Here is an 18,646-nt window from a genome sequence, read left to right on the forward strand (position 1 = left end):
CCTTTCTCCCTCTGCCTTTTGGGGCAGTTATTCTTTCAGTGTCCTATTTCTTTACAGTAAGTGCACTGGTCTTTTTGGAGACAGGGTCCTCCCTCCCTTTTTTAAGGGGTTTGTCTTTCCCCCTTCCATATGCTATATCTCTTTTGGCAGGGGCTAGCAATAAATATTTTAATATTTGTTTCATTTTTATGATGAAAAATGAGTTTCAAGCTTATTTCCTTTTTTGCTTGTTTGCTATTTAAATACAAAGCTAAATCACAAAATAGGTACAACCAAGACATTTAATCTCACAGTTAGATGCTCCTGTTAGATCCTCCTCCAATTCTGTGCCCTGGCTAGCAGGGAAAGGGGTAGAGGGTTGCAGGGAAGACTTTCTTAGGTAACACTGCCATGAGGCCTGGGGTCAAGGGCAAGGGTAGGTTCTCATGCCTGGATCCATTCACATTTACCTGGCTCCTGAGCCCCAGTTCTTGGACTGAAGGTGAAAAGTGAGAATCAGGTCTTCCCCTAGGGAGGGAGAAGGAAGCTGCCTGCTCCTGCTGTCACATGTGAGCCTTCTCCTGGTTTCCTGGCCACTGCACCCTGCTGGCTGCCACACACACTTGGTATCTGAGGTTGGCAGGCTCATAAGGACACCAGGAAATCTAACAAACAGGTCTTGGCAGCACAAGAGGGAAAGAAAGGGGAAGGGGATCAGTTTTAGTAATTTCTGGTCCCACTACAAAACTTTTCTTTTGATTAGAATAGAATACCATCTTAAATCTCCTCTAATAAAAGGATTAAAAATGAAAAGAATACCAAAATAAAAGCACAGCCACTTCACTCACTTCAAAACCTATATACATGTAAGTTGTTTTCTGTATTTTTTTTTAAATAAATTCAGTGTTCACATTTCTATAAAGAATGAATGCAGTTTCAGGGAAAAGTGCTTTACCCAGCATACCTCTACTCTGATGGCTACTCTGATGCTTTGAGGTGCCTTGGAAAGCAGCAAGCCATGGAAGAGAAGGCCTGTGCTTGGCTGGTGCCTCCAGGCCCCAGGCAGGTAAGCTTTCAAGAAAGCAGAGGGGAAGACTAACTCATTGCTTTTTAAAAATATTCATACACTTTGATGCTAATCTGTTGAGACGATGAGAACAAGAGCTTGGAGACTTCCCATCCAGGCCATGTGGGTGTGGGGGGAGGGCAGCAGTGCCCTTGCACCTGCCTGTCATGGGACATTAGGGTGTGGGGTAAGTTCTGACTCTCCACATGGGGCAAAGCCTCGCCCAGCTTCCTAGTTCAAGGTTGACTCTTTTCTCTAAAATCTGTGCTGAGTCTTTGACTGCATGCATGGGTAGCATGAATGTTCAACTTGTATGCAAAAAGGTACAAAAAGAACTAGAATATAAAAGTTTTGGTAATATAAGACCATCTGTTCAAGTCCACCTTGGAAACCTGTAACAGATATTTAAAAACTACAGTGAAAAGGCATCTTATTATACTTTTCTAAATATGTGAAGTCACTAACATTAAGTATGTAAAAAAAAAAATCCCCTTTGAGATCACTTTGTCCTTTGAATACAGGGAGGTGGAGGGAAGGGCACCACCGTGGCTAATGCTTCAGCCACAGGTAGGATTCAATGGAGGCCTTGCTGCGGTCGCCATAGTCATACAGGAGCTCTTCTCTGGCTACAATGTCACACAAGGTGATGAGGATGAGGTGAGGCATGCCATCCATGTCATGCAGTTTAGTTTGGCAGTTCCCACATTTGCTGTGGCTGATCAGTCTCCCTAGGTGATTTGTCTCTTGAGTGGCATACACACAGTATGTTTTGCTCATATACTGAAAACAGCACATGTAGCAGCCTGTGGAGGGGTCTTGTGCATAGAACCTCCCGCTTCTTGGCATCAGTGATCTCAATGAGGTCCCCATGGTATCCCACCACAAAGTCAACCCTGCAGAACTGCTTAGTGGTGATCACACCCCTGCCTTTGCCATCAGTGAGATCAATCTGCATGCCTTCTTCCTTCCTGGTCTCAATCAGCTCATCTATTCTTTTCCATTCTTCAGACTGAAGCTCAGCTTGGCTCTTCCCTGGAACTCCTTTGGACTGAGTAGAAATCTGTGAGTTTGTGATTTTGCTGTTTTTCCTTGAGCTTTTTTCCAGGGAGCCTGCTTGCCCTTAAGGAGCTTTTTTGGAGCATGCTTGGTGACAACTGCATTGGTAGAATCAAGTGATGGGATAGAGTTTTGGGAGGTTCTGCTGCTTCAGAGTTTTGGTTTGGAAAAGGTGCCAGGGGATGTCTCCTGGCATCTTTGATCTTCTGTCCCTCGGTCTTCATAATATTTCTTATGGTGTTCCCAGCATTTCTTTTCTCTTCTTGTTTCCTGTAGATCCCAGCTAATAGTTTTCCTTGGCATTTGACTTCATGCTGAGTTCTCTTCCTGAAGGGGGTATGCATTCCAGAGCACTTGTTTGGGCTCATGTAGGAATAGATTTTTGATTGCCCAGGAAACACATTCTCTTGCAGCCTGGCCAGGCCCATGGTGGTGCCCCCCACACCCTCACAGCCCGGCCACCACCAGCGCTGCCTGTCCCATGGTGTCTCACAAGAAAGTGGAAAAAGACTAACATGACACAAACATACACAAAAACAAACCTTCCAGGTAGTGAAAAAGAAACCGAAAATGATGCTCCGCCAGACAGGTGCAAACCATCAGTATCTATCAAAACCAGACTGGAGTTCTCCAGCTCCAACAGATGAGGGTCCAGAGCATCTTTGGAACCCCCTGGGCCAGAGGTAATAATTGGCATGTCTGCCTGACCTTTGTGGGCCTCCAGATTGTGTCCGGATACCAGATATGCCAGAAAAACAAGGAATGGGCAGAACAAAGACACACAGTGCAGAGGAGCACCCCAATTCACCAATGGGCAGAGAACCAATTGCTCCCCTAGAAACACTCCAGTATTGAATCTTGATGGGGGGGTCTCCAGCGATCCCAGGACAAGCCAATAAATGTAAGGGTCCAACAATCACTGAAGAAAAACACCAGACTCAAATAGTACGTAAAATCTAAGAGCTATTCTGCAGAATCAGCCAGCATGTGTCGGGGAGGGGGGAACCATTCACATAAAATGGTGACCCTGAGATGAGCTTGCAGGCCCCTTTTAAGTACAGCTAGGGGACTCTTAGGTGGGTTAGGTCATCTTCTATTGTGATTGGCTAATCAAGCAGCAATTACATTTGTACACCTTCGGTTGGCTATGGCCCAGATTTTACCATCCTTGGACATGTTTTAAAGACTTTGCAAGAAGCAACTCAGCTCTGGGGCCTGCTACCTCATGTTAGTCATTTTTGGTCATAGTCCAGAGGTACTGTAGGCAGTGACTTAGGTCTCTGGGCAGCTATCTTCCCCCAGCCACAAGTCATGGTCACTGTTAACAGCTCTTTGTTCCTGTTTTTTCTCAGAAGTCTTGCCTGCCTCTGCAGGAAACTGAAACTTAGGCCTAGCTGTAACAAGGTCATTATTTTTGGGGTGTTTTTTTGGGGGGGAGGGAGCTTTTAAAACGGCAGTGTCCTTAAGCTTCCTCACTTGAGAGCTTTTTCTGACGGAAGAGGAATCGGACGTGTGTGGTGGCGCATGCAGTCGGGAGACAGAGGTAGGGGATCGACATGAGTTGGAGGCCACCCTGAGACGCACAGTTTATTCCAGCCTGGTATGGCGGTCTGTAATTCTGCAGCGAAGGTTATTGGGCCAAAGCGCACCTAACAGTACCTGTTCTAGCGTCCTGCAGAGCCAGGCCAGGCATGCACGGTTCCTCGGCTGCCGCCCCGTGCGGGCTGCCCGGGTGCCAGCTCCCGCCTGCCGGCAGGACTCAACAACCAGAGGGGGGAATTCAAGACGCGACCCAGCCAGTCTGCAGCTGCACTGCGCGCAGGCCACAGCCAGGCGCTCGTCAGAACCCTCTAGGCTGTCCACACCACTGCCTGACGGCATCGCGCTCGAGTCAGGACCTCGCTGGCCCCGCACCACCTAAGCCCAGGTCACAGCCTCGCTTCCTGGCCAGGTGGGCGTGGACAGAGACGGATCACGCGCTCAGCTTCGCTGCACGATCCTCGGCCGGCGGCGCCATAGGCGGCCGAGCGGGGTCCTGAGGCGGGCGCGGCGTTGGCGACAACGCGGACGCCCGCGCGCGGGAGTCGCTGTCTGGGTACTGGCGGCGGCGATGCTGTGGCCCGGGCTGGCGGCAGCCGAGTGGGCGGCGCTGGCATGGGAGCTGCTAGGAGCTTCGGTGCTGATCCTCGCCGTGCGCTGGCTGGTCGGGCGGCTGCTGAAGCGCTCGCGGAGTCGGGACCATGACGGCGCGCCCTCGCCGCCGCCCCTCAGGGCCGCAGCCGCCCGCCCTGGTAAGTGGCGTAGGTCGGTGGATGCGTCCTGAAGGTTCGCTCTGACCGGACCCCAGCGTGGGGAAGTGGCTGGCTGGCTGATACCAGGGAATCGGGCCCGAAGAAGCGGGACTTGGCTCTGGGCGTTACGAATGGAGGAGCAGCCTCGCGAGGCCTGCGAGGACACCCGAGCTGGGCGCCTGGAGTCTGGAGACACTTTCTGAACTAGGGGCGGGGAGGAGTGGGAAGTTGTCAGATTCTGGAAATGATTAGAATGTGAAGCAAATGACGAGCTCGGTAGGATGAAAGAAGTCAGAGGTGTAACTCCAGTTAGGTAAGGGCCAGAGAAAATGGAAGGATGGGGCTGTCCTTGATTGTTTTCGGGGGGCATAGTCAGGTGTGGGAAAGGAGATTGGAAGATGGATGGGTGGTGGTCGCGTTCAAGGTGAATCAACTTAGGCATTGATCAGCCGTGACTTTGATTCTGTCTCTTAAGGTCTTGACTCCGCCGCTACTGTTGTGGGACTAATCAACATTGGGCAGGTCACTTACTCTTTTTCAGCCTGCTTGTTCATTAGTAGAATAATAATACTGTGGTTTTGTGAGAGTTCCTAAATGTTAAGGTTCGAATAGAGGTTCTGGATGCAATTTCTTTTGAGAGAAAAATGTATTTTATTAGCAGCTATGAGCCGAGTGGTTCAGGAGGGGCAGGGGCAAGGAATCAAGAGTCGTTGGGGGCCCCGTTTGTCGCACCACCAGACTAGAAGCTGGTTTATCGAGAGGAAGGAGCGAGCTTTCTAAGGATAGCTAGGTGCTGGAGAGGGAAGGGAAAGCAGGAGGTGGGAGAAGTTGGGATTGAGCTGTTGCTGTGTGTTTATAGCTGGTTTGTTAGCAAAACCTGGAGTGGATCCACAAAGGAAGCAGGCTTTTCGATTACCAGACCTACGGACTGTAAGCTGCTGCGCTGGGACCTTGTGGACCCAGCACTTTTGGAATTGAGTGTGAGGAAGGAGTAAGAAAGGGAAGGGAGGCTCTTTAGCCGTGAGAGAATGGGGGAGAGAATGAGCTAGAGTTAGGGGATAATTTTATGCCCATGTCCTTGGAGGAGGGGCGACTGCCTAGTGAAGTGTGAGCCTCAAGAAGAATAGGGAAGAAGCCGTGTTGGCTAGGTTTCCTGTTGAGGTTTGACCTGTGCTAGGGGAGCTGCAAGGGATGGGAGAAAGCTCAGAGACTGAACGGTGTGAGTTCCCCTTCTTGCTGTTATTCTTTATAGGCGTTAACCATGTAGAACTGCCAAGGAGACAGTACGTGTCTTAGTTTGGTAACCTGGGAAAAGGCCTGGAGACAAAACTCGGGAGTCGTCAACACAGAGAAAGTGGATAAACTAAAGCAGGAATCTCTTGAGAAGTCCTTTGGGCGGGTTTGGGGTTTATTTTGGGAACTCCTGACAGGGGCCTACTGTCCCTTGCAGCTTGTGCTTAGATCTTTCTAAGTACTGTACTTTCCTGGACTAATTTAAATACTTCCTAGGCTGTGTATCAGGACCTTTGTTTCACTCACCACCTTGCTCTCAAATCCAGTATCTTCCTAGAAGATAAGAGTTTCCAAGTGTTCTGACAGGAAAATAATATTTTGTTTGTTTTTCGAGGTAGGGTCTCGTTCTAGCCCAGGCTGACCTGGAATTCATTATGTGGTCTCAGGCTGGTCTTGAACTCACATCAATCCTCCTACCTCAGCCTCCCAAGTGTTGGGTTTAAAGGCTTGTGTGCCACCACAACCAGCTGGAAGATACTTGGTTTTGGTTTTAGAGATAGGATCTCTCTCTAGCCCAAGCTGATCTGGAATTCACTGTGTATTCTTAGGGTAGTCTTGAACTCATGGCGCTCCTTCTACCTCTGCCTCCCAAGTGCACCACCACACCAGGCTTTAATTTTTTTTTTTATTGACAACTATAGAGAGTAAACCATGATATTTCCTTCCCCCGCTTTCTCCTTTACAAATCTCTCCATCATATTCCTTCCCTCTCTTCATTAGTCTTTAAAAATTTTTTTTGATATTTTATTTATTTATTAGAGAGAGAGAAAGGGTGCACCAGTGCCAACAGCCAATGCAAATGAACTCCAGACCCATAGAACACATTGCGCATCTGGCTTATGTGGGTCCTGGGGAATTGAACTTGGGTCCTTTGTTTTCACAGGCAAATGCCTTCAATGCTAAGCCATCACTCCAGCCCAGTCTCTTTTTTATTTTGATGGCATCATCTTTTCCTCCTATATAAGGGTCTTGTAAAGGTAGTGCAGGGCACTGCCAGGTCATAGATATCGAAGCTAATTTCTGAACAGTTCCATTTAAACATTCCTACCCTTTCTTTGGCTTTTACATCCTTTCTGCCACCTCTTTAGCAAGGGACCTTGAGCCTTGGAAGTTGTGATAGAGTTATTTCAGTGCTGAATATTCCATGGTCATTACTACTAAGCACTATGATGCCTTTTGGGTCATCCCAGTTGTCACCACCATCTGAAAAGAGAAGCTTCTTTGACCAAAAGTGAAAGCAGCATGAATATATGGGCATGAGATTTTTTTAAATATTTAATTTAATTTATTTACTTACTTATTGGAGAGGGAGGGAATGGGTGTGCCTCAGCCACTAGTCACTGCAAACAAATTCCATGCTTTTTGTTTGTTTGAGGTAGGGTCTGTCTCTAGCTCAGGCTGACCTGGAATTCATTATGTAGTTAATCTCAGGCTGGCCTTGAACTCATGGCGATCTCTTACCTCTGCCTCCTGAGTGCTGGGATTAAAGGCTTATGCCACCAAACCTGCTTTGAAGATATATATACAACTTCACTTTATATTTATTTCTCAGTGATTTTACAACTGAAGCTAGGTGGAATTTGGGAGGCCATCAGCTAGCTGAGAAGCATTCAGAACATGAGAGTTTGGGGGGCATCTAATTCAAATAACTACATTTTGCCCCTGGTCCCCATAAACTCACAACCATCCATGATATAAAATATTCCATAAAGCATTCAGTCCAACTTGAAAGGTCCCCATAGTTTTTCAATTCCAGTGACTGTTCATCCCCATAGCCTAGGATCTCTTAACTGTGAGCTGTAAAACCAAAAGAAACACATAATGGCATAGAATAAACATTCACACTGCAAAAAATAGCATTACAAGAAAAGATTGAACCAGTGCAAGATTTAAAATAAACAGGGCAAACATCAAATCCTGTAGCTCCAAGTCTGACGTCTCTATCCAATGATGAAGTCTCTGGAGTTCAAATTCTGTCCCTCCAGGTGGGCTTTTAAGTGCGTGGTAAAATTCCATCCTGAGCTCTCTTTGGCAGACAACCCATAGTCCTGCCTGGGGTCTCCTGATAAGAGTTCATCCTCATGGCTCCATTGTGCCTCCACACAGGCATTCCAACAAGCCTACCTCAAACTGCCCAGTGGCCATTTCTAAAAAACTTTCTTGCAAGTCCAATGGCCTCTTTTATAATTCCCATAGTACCAAGGTACCAGGTGGACGACCAAGTTTGGTTGGCTGGATCCCCTGCTGAATATCTGGGGATGTGAGAACCAGCTGCCTTCTCTCTCCACACCCCAGTCAACTGGTGGTAGCAGGGAGGAAGCAGTTCCTCTTATCTCTTGTACAGAAAAGCTAAGTCAAATTACTATGATAGTAGGTAGGCATCCTAAGATACCAAACCTAGTTGAACATACAGGGATGAGGGAAAGTCAATTCTGAAATCTTTTCTTTTTAAATCATTTTATTGGAAAGAAAGAGGCAGATAGACAATTGGCATGCCAGTGCCTCTAGCAACTGCAAATGAACTTCAAATGCATGTACCACCTTGTGCCTCTGGCTTACATGGGTGCTGGGGAATGAACCTGGGTCCTTAGGCTTTGCAGGCAAGTACCTTAACCACTAAGCCAGCTCTCTAGCCCATAAATTCTTTTTTTTTTTTTTTTTTTTGGTTTTTTCAAGGTAGGGTCTCACTCTAGCCCAGGCTGACCTGGAATTCACTATGGAGTCCCAGGGTGGCCTCAAACTCACAGCGATCCTCCTACCTCTGCCTTCCAAGTGCTGGGATTAAAGGCATGAGCCACCACACCCAGTTTAGCCCATGAATTTTTTATTTACCATAAGAGGAGGTAGTTCCAGAGTCTCTAATCTAGTTAAATTCTTGTAGGTTGGGAGTAAGGGGAGAGGTAGATGGGAGGGGTGTACAGAGATTGGTCTGGCCATGTTTCAGAAAGTTAAGACTGGGCTTCAGAGATGGCTTAGCAGTTAAGGCACTTGCCTGGGAAACCTAAGGACCCAGGTTCCATTGTACAGGTACCATATAAGCCAGATGTACAAGGTGGCACATGAATCTGGAGTTTGTTTGCAGTGGCTAGAGGCCTTGGTGTGCTCATTCCTCTCTCTCTCTCTCTCTCTCTCTGTGTCTCAAAAATAAAATTAAAAACCTTTAAAAGTTAAAGCCAGGCATGGTGGTGCACGCTTTTAATCTTAGCACTCAGGAGGCAGAGATAAGAGGATCGTTGTGAGAACAAGGCCACCCTGAGACTACGTAGTGAATTTCAGGCCAACTGGCCTAGAACAAGACCCTACCTTGAAAAAACAAAAAAACAAACAAACAAAAAAATTAAGACTGGCTGTGTGTGGTGTGGCCCCCAGGCATGCATTTAATCCCAGCACTTGGAAGGCAGAGGTAGGAAGATTGCTGTGAGTTCAAGGACAACCTGGAACTACAGAGTAAATGCCAGTCCAGCCTAGGCTAAAGTGAGACCCTACTTAAGGAGGGAAAAAGAAAAAGAAAAAGAGATAAACCTGCCCTGTGCTCTTCAGATTTTATTCCAAAGAAATGGAATTTTTTTTCTTTTTATTTATTAATTAGAAAGACAGAGAGAACAAATGAATGGGCACTCCAGGGCCTCTAGCCACTACAAATGAACTCCAGATTCATGTGCTACCATGTGCATCTGGGTTACATGGGTTCTGCAGAATTGAACCTGGGTCCTTAGGCTTTGTAGGCAAGTGCCTTAACCACTAAGCCATCTCTCTACCCTGAAAGGACTTTTTTTTTTTTTGGGAGTAGGGAAGGAGAAACTGCTTTGTATCTAAATGGCCAGAATTGTGACTTTTTACTTTAAGGCACATTCTGAAGTATATTTTATCTCCTCCACATTCACTTGGATTCTAAGTTTCTATCTCTTGACTTGTCCTGGAGTTCAACTACCTAGCAAGTCAACTATCATTTTATATAAGGAGCATTAATCTTTATAGCTTCCTCATCGAGATATTAGCTCTATACTATAAAGTTCACTCATGGAGGGTGTATAATTCAATGTATTTTGTTCATTCACAGAATTGTGTAGCCATCACCACATCAATTTTAGAATATTTTCACCACAGCAAAAAGAAACCCCTTTCCTACTAGCAGTCACTTTCCATTATCCCCCACATGTCTCCCCTCAATCTAAACCCAGGCAACCACTGGTTTCCTTTCTGTCTGTATAGATTTGCGTGTTCTGGATCTTTCATGCATGAGCACGTGTGTGTGGTGTGTGAAGAGAAGCTACTTTCATGTAGCACATTGAAAACCTTTTCTTTTAAATACTTTTTACTTTTTTTTTTCCTCGAGATACGGTCTCACTCTAGTCCAGGCTGACCTGGAATTCACTGTGTATAGTCTCAGGGTGGTTTTAACTCATGGGCAATCCTCCTACCTCTGCCTTCCAAGTGCTGGGATTAAATGCATCCCTGGGGGCCACAGAATGAGTTTCAGGTCAGCCTGAGCTAAAGTAAGGCCCTACCTCAAAAAAAGCAGGGAAGGCTGGAGAGATGGCTCAGCAGATGATATGCTTGCCTGCAAAGCCTAAGGACTCAGGTCCAGTTACCCAGTACCCACATTAAACCAGATGAACAATACAGTACATGCATCTGTAGTTTGTAGTAGCTAGAGGTCCTGGCATAACCATTCTCTCTGCCTCTCTTTTAAATAAATACGTAGGAGTAAAGAAATTATGTACCACGGACTTACAATCACTAAATAATAACTACTATTTTTTTTTTTTTGCTTTTTCAGGGTGGGGTTCTCACTCTAGCCCAGGATGACCTGGAATTCACTATGTAGTCTCAGGGTGACCTCAAACTCACAGTGGTCCTTCTACCCCTGCCTCTAGAGTTCAGATTGTATGGAAGGTGGTACCTTAAGGACACTCATTAAGCATGTTCTTGCTTAGAACTACACTGCCAGCCCAAGTTGATTTTTGCTGTCTTGAATCTAGGTGAAGTAACAATGGACACCCTGTTGGCTCGATTGAAGCTCCTGAATCCAGATGACCTTAGAGAAGAAATTGTGAAGGCTGGATTGAAATGTGGACCCATTACATCAACCACAAGGTTTATTTTTGAGAAGAAACTGGCTCAGGCTTTATTAGAGCAAGACCAAGCAGTATCTTCCTTGCTTCCCAACAACAGTGAGGCAACTACTGCAGTGTTCAGCCAGGATACCCCAAAGATTCCCACACCCGTGGGAGGGAACTTGACTGAGCAGGCCACTTTTTCTGAAGACAGGGATTTTGGTTACAGTGTGGGCTTGAACCCTCCAGATGAGGAAGCTGTGACATCCAAGGCCTACCCACTGTCCTTCAGCGATCCTACTGAGATCAACACCCACAAGGCCGGAGTGACAGCTCCTAAGGAGCCTCTTTTGTACTATGGAGTGTGCCCAGTGTATGAGGATTACCCCATGAGAAATGGTAATATGGTGTATAGTATCTTCTTACAGATTGGGGAGCCAAAAATCTCTCCACTGAGGATTAACATCATGGTTCACATTTGTTACCCTTCTGGGCATAGTGACACACACCTTTAACCCCAGCACTCGGGAGGCAGAGGTAGGAGGCTTGCTGAGAGTTTGAGGCCACCCTGAGAATACAGAGTGAATTCCAGGTCAGCTAGAGCTAGAGCAAAACCCTACCTTGAAAAACCAAAAATAAATAAAGAATTGTAGGTTTAGGGCTGGAGAGATGGCTGAACGGTTAAGACACTTGCCTGCAAAGTCTAAAGACTGGAGTTTGATTCCCCAGTACCCACATACAGCCAGCCAGATGCACAAAGTGGCCCATGCATCTGGAGTTTGCTTTAGCAGCTGGAGGCCCTGGCTTGCCCATTCTCTCTCTATCTCTCTTCTATTTCTCTGTTTGCAAATAAGAAAATAAAATACTCTTTTTAAAAAAGAATTGGGCTCAAGAGATGGCTTAGTGGTTAAGGTGCTTTCCTGTGAAGCTTAAGGACCCAGGTTCAGTTTCCCAAGACCCACATAAAGCCACATTCTCTCTCTCTCAAATAAATAAAGAAAAATGAAACATTACCAAAAAATTTTAGAGAAAAAAAGAATTGCAGTTTTAAACTTTTTAAAAAATAATTTATTTGAGAAAGACAGAGGCAGATAGAGAGATTGGGTGTGCCAGGGCCTTCAGCTACTGCAAATGAACTCCAGAGGCATGTACCACCTTGTGCATCTGGCTAACGTGGGTCCTGGAGAATTGAACCTGGGTCCTTTGGCTTTGCAGGTAAACGCCTTAACTGCTAAGCCATCCCTCCAGCCCAAGAATTGTGATTTTAAACATTTATTAGCATTGATGAAGAGAAAAAAATAAAAGAACTTCATGTTGATTTGAAATGTCAGAAATTGGCCTACTGTTTCTATTCTTACTGTGCTATTTGTGGTGATGGCCAAAAATAGGAGGTTGCTTAAACATAATTTGCCCCATGAGTGGAATGGAATATTCAAGCTTTGTTTATGCACACGTGTGTGTGATCAAGGATAGTCATTTGATTCTTTTGATTCACCAAGGCCTCTTCAAAATTAAAAACCTGAACTATGAACAGGAGAGTGAATCAGGCAATTTGGGAGCAAATGTTTAAATTAAAGTGAAACCTGTTGAACTTTGAGTGCAAGTAAATGACAAGGGCTACACTTACTCTTTAATTTTCCCTGTTACTTTTCCACCTAGAAAGAATCCATGTTTATGAAGATAAAAAGGAAGCATTGCAAGCTGTTAAAATGATCAAAGGGTCCCGGTTTAAAGCATTTCCAACCAGAGAAGATGCTGAGAAATTTGCTAGAGGAATTTGTGATTATTTTCCTTCTCCAAACAAAGCTACATCACCACTTTCTCCTATGAAGGTAGTGCCACTCTTTGGCAGTGGTGGCTTGAAAGGTAAACTTCATTGAACTTCATGTCTTGGCATTGCTGCCTGTTTTCATCAAACATTTGTGTTTTCTTTCCTGACACATGGCAACTCCATTTCTCTGTGAAACCAGTCAAGTGGAGATCTGGGGTTCTCTGGCAGTGGACAGGCTGAAGGGAAAGAGGCTAAGGACTAGCCTGGGAGTTTCAGGAACACAAGGGTGGAGTGGGCTGAGATGTCTTTTAGGCCCTGAAGCTGACCAGCTAAGACTTAATATGTAGACCAGAGAGAAACAGTAAAAGTAAAACCATATCCCTCCCTTCTGTGCTCTTGTTGCTCTTTGCTGCTTTTTGAAGTATTTTGATACTAACAATAACCTGCAACTCCATCTAAAAGTATACCTACTTCTAGAATCTACAAGAGGCAGCTGCCCCTCTGTGCAAGGATCTTATGTCTGTGGGAGCCAGAAATCTGATCACACCCTCTGCCTTACTCAGCCAAGAGCCTGTTTGTAAAGGCTTGGTCTGGTCTCACATTCCTTTCCTTACCACAGTTGTCTTGACCTGAAGGGAAGCTACACTGTCCTGGAGATCTGGTCTTAAGTTGAGCACCTATATCTACCTTTTTCCAATCCTCTTACTCGGCCTTATATGGTTTTTCTCCTCACAGTTTCACAAAGTGCCCCTGAAGAAAATGTACTTAGGTTTTGTGATTAAATTCACAGAAACCATGTGTAGAAAGTTGTGTGTGCATGCGTTCACGTATGCAACAGTTCACGCATGTAAAAGCTAGAGGGCAGCCTCAGGTGTCATTGCTCAGAATCACTATATACCCTGCCAAAACTGACTTTTTTTGTTTTTTTTTTTTTTGGTAGGGTCTTGCTCAAGCCAAGGCTGACCTGGAATTCATCGTGTATTTTCATGATGGCCTCGAACTCATGACAGCCCTCCTACCTCTGCCTCCTGAGTGCTGGGATTAAAGGCATGTGCCACCATACCCAGCTGATTTATTTATTTGTTTTTTTTTTTTTTTTTGAGGTAGGGTCTCACTGTAGCCCAGGCTGGCCTGGGATTCACAGTTTCTACCTCAACCTTCAGGGTGCTGGGATTAAAGGCGTGCACCACCACACCCGGCTCTCATTGTCATTAAAAAAAATTTTTTTTTTATTTTTACTTATTTATTTGAGAGCAACAGACAAAGAGGTAGAGAGAGAGAATGGGCGCACCAGGGCTTCCAGCCACTGCAAATTAACTCCAGATTTGTGTGCCCCCTTGTGCATCTGGCTAACGTGGGTCCTGGGAAATGGAGCCTTGAACCAGGGTCCTTAGGCTTCACAGGAAGGTGCTTGACTGCTAAGCCATCTCTCCAGCCCCCGCTTCTTTTTAAATTTTCTGTGTTAATTTTTTTTTCTGAGGTAGGGTCTCACTCTAGCCCGGGCTGACCTGGAATTCACTATGGAGTCTCAGGGTGGCCTCGAACTCACGGCAGTCCTCCTACCTCTACCTCTTGAGTGCTGGGATTAAAGGCATGCACCACCACACCCGGCTTGTTTTAAATTTTTATTTATTTTATTTGAGAGAGGGAAAGAGAGGATGAGGAAGAGGCAGATAAAGAGAATGGGCACACTAGGGCCTCCAGCCATTGCAAATGAACTCCAGACACATGCATCACCTTGTGCATCTATCTGGCTTACTTAGGTACTAGGGAATCAAACTTGGGTGCTCAGGCTTCACAAGCAGGTGCCTTAATCACTGAGCCATCACCCCAGCCCTCAATTCTGTCTCTTGATGGCAGATGGTTTGTGCACGTCCGAATCAGAAACTGTAAGCAAAGAACGGGCAAACAGTTATAAAAACCCTCGCACACAAGATCTTACTGCCAAGCTACGGAAAGCTGTGGAGAAAGGGGCCGAAGACGCTTTTTCTGATCTTATCTGGAATAATCCACGGTATCTAATTGGTTCTGGGGACAACCCTACCATTGTACAAGTAAGTGTACCTTCAACATCATTTGTGGTCACCGTTCAACAAATATGAAGCTCAGAATGTGTGGTTTTCTTTAGGAAGGATGTAGGTACAATGTCATGCATGTTGCTGCTAAAGAAAACCAGGCTTCCATGTGCCAACTGACATTAGAGACTCTGGAGAACCCTGAGTTCATGCAGCTCATGTACCCAGACGATGATGTTGGCATGCTGCAAAAGCGCATCCGTTACATTGTTGACCTGTATCTGAATACTCCTGACAAAGTGGTGAGTGTTCCTCTTCATGACTGCTGGAGGTTGGGGTTCCTGGTTCATAGGGGTATTTCTTAATTTTCTGGAGTACCTGCCTAGCATTCCTGAAGCCCTGGGTTTACTTTCTAGCACAGCATAAAACCAGGCATAGTGGCCTGACTATGCATGAAAGATATCCCACCTGGTAGAGAAGAAGCCCCTGGTTACTTTGAAACCTGTGGCCAGAATACAGTTGAATGGGATGTTTTAGGAAGTGTGTGGACTTTGTCAAGAAAGGTGTGAGATGGGCTATGATCAGGGAATGACAGCCAAAAGCATGCAAAGTAAAGTACAAAAAGTTTTAATGCCTTATATTCTAGTGTTCTGTGCATGTCCTTGTATATTTTCTCACTAAACCTTATCAAGAATACTTCCTGAGGGATTAAAAGTTCTAGGCTGTGAATGTAATGCTTATCAGAATGATTGTATAGCACATATGAGGACCTGTTTGATCTCCAGCACCAGAAGGAAAAAAGGAGTTTCAAAGGCATGGCTTAAAGTTTTGTTTTGTTTTTTCATGCATGTGTGCATGTGTGTGTATAGGTGCATTTCCATATATGTGTGGAGGCTAGAGGACAACCTCAGGAGTCATACAAGAGAAGCCCTCTAGTTTTTTGTTTTGTTTTGTTTTCCTTTTGATTTTTCAAGGTATAGTCTTACTCTAGCCTAGGCTGACCTAGAATTCATTATGTACTCTCAGGGTGGCCTTGAGCTCACAGTGATCCTCCTACCTCTGCCTACAGGGTGCTGGGATTAAAGGCATGCACCACCGGTCCCGGCCCACTTACTCATTTTTAAAGTATTAGTTTCCATGACTGTGTTGGGTTTTGAATTAAAGTTGTGGTTTACTCAGAACCTTCAATTGTAATTGCCTCATTGTGCCTTGACACTTGGGCACCAAATAAACAACAGAAGATAGTGTTCCAGGCTCTATGCCAAGTATACAGCGAGTATATGATAACATGCCAAGTACTTAAATGTTTAGAACAGGGTCTTTGTTTCTGAAGTTTTTGTTTGTTTTGGGATAAGTTCTTGTGTGACCCAGGCTGGCCTCACTTTGTCAACAGGTATAACTCTTCTACCTCTTCTTCACAAGTGCTAGAATTACAGGCTTGTGCCATCATGTCTGGCTTTGAGGCTTTTGTTTATAAGAAATGCCAATTTTCACCATAGACAACCATATTAATAAGTAAGCCTTTGTGCTACTTCTACACCTTTTTTAGGGTTATGATACACCATTGCATTTTGCTTGTAAATTTGGGAATGTGGATGTGGTCAGTGTGCTCTCTTCACACCCTTTGATTGTGAAAAACCCAAGGAATAAATATGGTAAAACACCTGAAGAGGTAAGTAATTTTTTAAAATATATTTGAGAGAGAGAATGAATGTGTGCACCAAGGCCTCCAGCCACTCAAACAAACTCCAGATGCATGCACCACCTTGTGCATCTGGCTTACATGACTCCTAGGGAATTGAACCAAGGCTCTTTGGCTTTGCAGGGAAACACCTTAAAACACTAAGCCATCTCTCCAGCCCAAGGTAAGTAAATTTTAAAATGAAGTTAGTCTATTATGGAAATTTATACATTTTCAGTGACCATAGTGAAAGTGAAGTGATAAGTAATTGAGAAGGTTTTGTTTGTTAATGGGCACATGTAGAACCCTGGCTGCTGAGCAAGAAGTTCTCCAGGGAGGCAGTATGTCTATAGAGTCAGGAGGGAATGAGCCAACTTAGTCTTGCTAATTCATGTATGTGTGTAGTTTTTAAAGGTAGAGTTTCACTCTAGCCTAGGCTGAACTGGAATTCACTATGTACTCTCAGGGTGGCCTCAAACTTATGGTGATCCTCTTACCTCTGCCTCCCAAGTGCTAGGATTGAAGATATGCACCACCATGCCCTGCTTCCTTTTTTTTTTTAATGAAAGAGAATTGGTGCACTATAATCGAACTCCATACACATGCACCACGTTGTGCACATGTGTGACCTTGCGCTTGTGTCACCTTATGCGTCTGGCTTACACAGAATCTGGGGAGTTGAACATGGGTCCTTAGGCTTCACAGTCAAGCATCTTAACCTCTAAGCCATCTCTCCAGCCCATCTTGCTAATTTTATTTTTCTGAAACTGGCAGTTAGTCTTTTGTCATGTTCCCTCAACACGTTAGCCAGCCAAGTTCAGAGATAGAATGGCGGGGGTGATGGTGATGGTAGTGGCATTGGTAATGACTAATTTTGAAACCAGCTAAAATGTTCAGCTCAATGTATGCCAGATACTGACAAAGCCTTACAGATATTCACATATAGTGCATTCAAGCCTAGTGAAACAGGCCTCTGCATGATTCATAGCATTTGAGCAAAATGTGCTAGGGCATCTTGTACTTGTGACATGGAAAGGAAAATGACATGACAAGGATTGAAGTGCATTTTGTATTGTTGCTAGCCAACTTTAACCTACCATTCTTAGAAATGAAACCTGAAGGACCCTCTTCTGGTGGGAATGCCCAGACCCCTTTGCTTTTAGTAGCACTCACTTTCTGTAGAAAGCTTATGGAATACAAATTTTTGAAAAGAAGATTAAGGGCTCAAGACATGTTTGTTGGGAAAGTGCTTGCCTGGCTTGGCCTGGCCTGCCGAAGGCCCTTGGTTCAATCCCCATTATTGGTGGGAGGGAAGAAGGGAGGAAGGAGAGAAGAGAAGAGAAATTAAAAAATAAAATTCACCAGAGATTTTGATAACTGAAATAGTTTTGTCTGGATTCTCATGGCATGTTTGTGTGAGAGAAATGCTATATACCCACTATCTTAAACATGGTAGGCAAGTGCTATACCACTGAGACACACCCCTAGATCAACTCATGACATGTTTAAAGTGTTTGATTTGTCCTCACAGACAGGAACAGACTTAAAAACTACAAAGTTGAGCTGATCATGGTGGCATATGTCTTTAAACCCAGCACTCAGGAGGCACAGGTAGGAGGATTACTGTGTGTTTAAGGCCACCCTGAAACTATGTAGTGAATTCCAGGTCAACCTGGGCTAGAGTGAGATTCTACCTTGAAAAAATAACAGCAACAAAAAAACCTACAAAATTATTTGCAATTGTAGTTTCTTTCTTAGGCTGGTAATACATGCTTTCTTTTTCCTTCTTGTTTGAACATTATTGCTTCTCTATTGTTTCTAACAAAAAATATTTTTACCGTTATATTTATTCATGGACTCAGAAAGCTGCTGCCTAGAGCTGCAAAAATACTACTGTTAGTGTTCCATGTAAGGTAGTAACTCTACCTCAACTAAGCTACAGCAGGTTCCCAGGCAGTGAAATGCCTTCATCTGAAAAAATTGTCAGCATTCCTATGTGTTCTTCATTCATTAATAGTGTTTTTTTTTGTTTTTGTTTTTTTTTTTGGGAAGGGTGTCACTCTAGGTCAGGCTGATCTGGAATGCACTAGGTAGTATCAGGGTGTCTTCAAACTCATAGCAATCCTCCCACCTCTGCCTCCCGAGGGATTAAAAGCATGTGCCACCATTCCTAGCTGATAGTGTGCTTTTTGTTGTGTTTTTGTTTTGTTTTGTTTTGTTTTTTTTGAGGTAGGATCTCACTCTAGCCCAGCCTGACCTGGAATTTACTAGGTAATCTCAGGGTGGCCTCGACTCACACAGATCCTCCTACCTCTGCCTCCTCCCTAGTGCTGGGATTAAAGGTGTGTGGTACCATGCCCAGCTTGATAGTGTGCTTTTTAAGGTGTTTTTTTGTTTGTTTGTTTGTTAGTTTTCAAAAAATAGGAAACTATATCAT

At 44.7% G+C, this 18,646-nt stretch overlaps 1 protein-coding gene and 1 pseudogene across 1 annotated transcript in view; one reads left to right on the forward strand and one right to left on the reverse strand.

The window, feature by feature from the left end:
• Positions 1-262: 262 nt before the first annotated feature.
• Positions 263-3,947, reverse strand: LOC123462968 (annotated as a pseudogene).
• A 264-nt stretch (positions 3,948-4,211) lies between these two features.
• Ankle2 (ankyrin repeat and LEM domain containing 2) overlaps positions 4,212-18,646 on the forward strand; it is a 29,182-nt gene continuing 14,747 nt past the window's right edge. Inside the window, exons 1-6 of the mRNA XM_004668878.2 lie at positions 4,212-4,392; positions 10,668-11,141; positions 12,402-12,608; positions 14,374-14,567; positions 14,642-14,830; positions 16,078-16,200. Coding sequence (XP_004668935.1) covers positions 4,212-4,392; positions 10,668-11,141; positions 12,402-12,608; positions 14,374-14,567; positions 14,642-14,830; positions 16,078-16,200 — 1,368 coding nt within the window. The remainder of the gene's footprint in view (positions 4,393-10,667; positions 11,142-12,401; positions 12,609-14,373; positions 14,568-14,641; positions 14,831-16,077; positions 16,201-18,646) is intronic.

Source organism: Jaculus jaculus, chromosome 8 (assembly GCF_020740685.1).
Source record: "Jaculus jaculus isolate mJacJac1 chromosome 8, mJacJac1.mat.Y.cur, whole genome shotgun sequence".
In the NCBI taxonomy this organism is placed as follows: Eukaryota; Metazoa; Chordata; class Mammalia; order Rodentia; family Dipodidae; genus Jaculus; species Jaculus jaculus.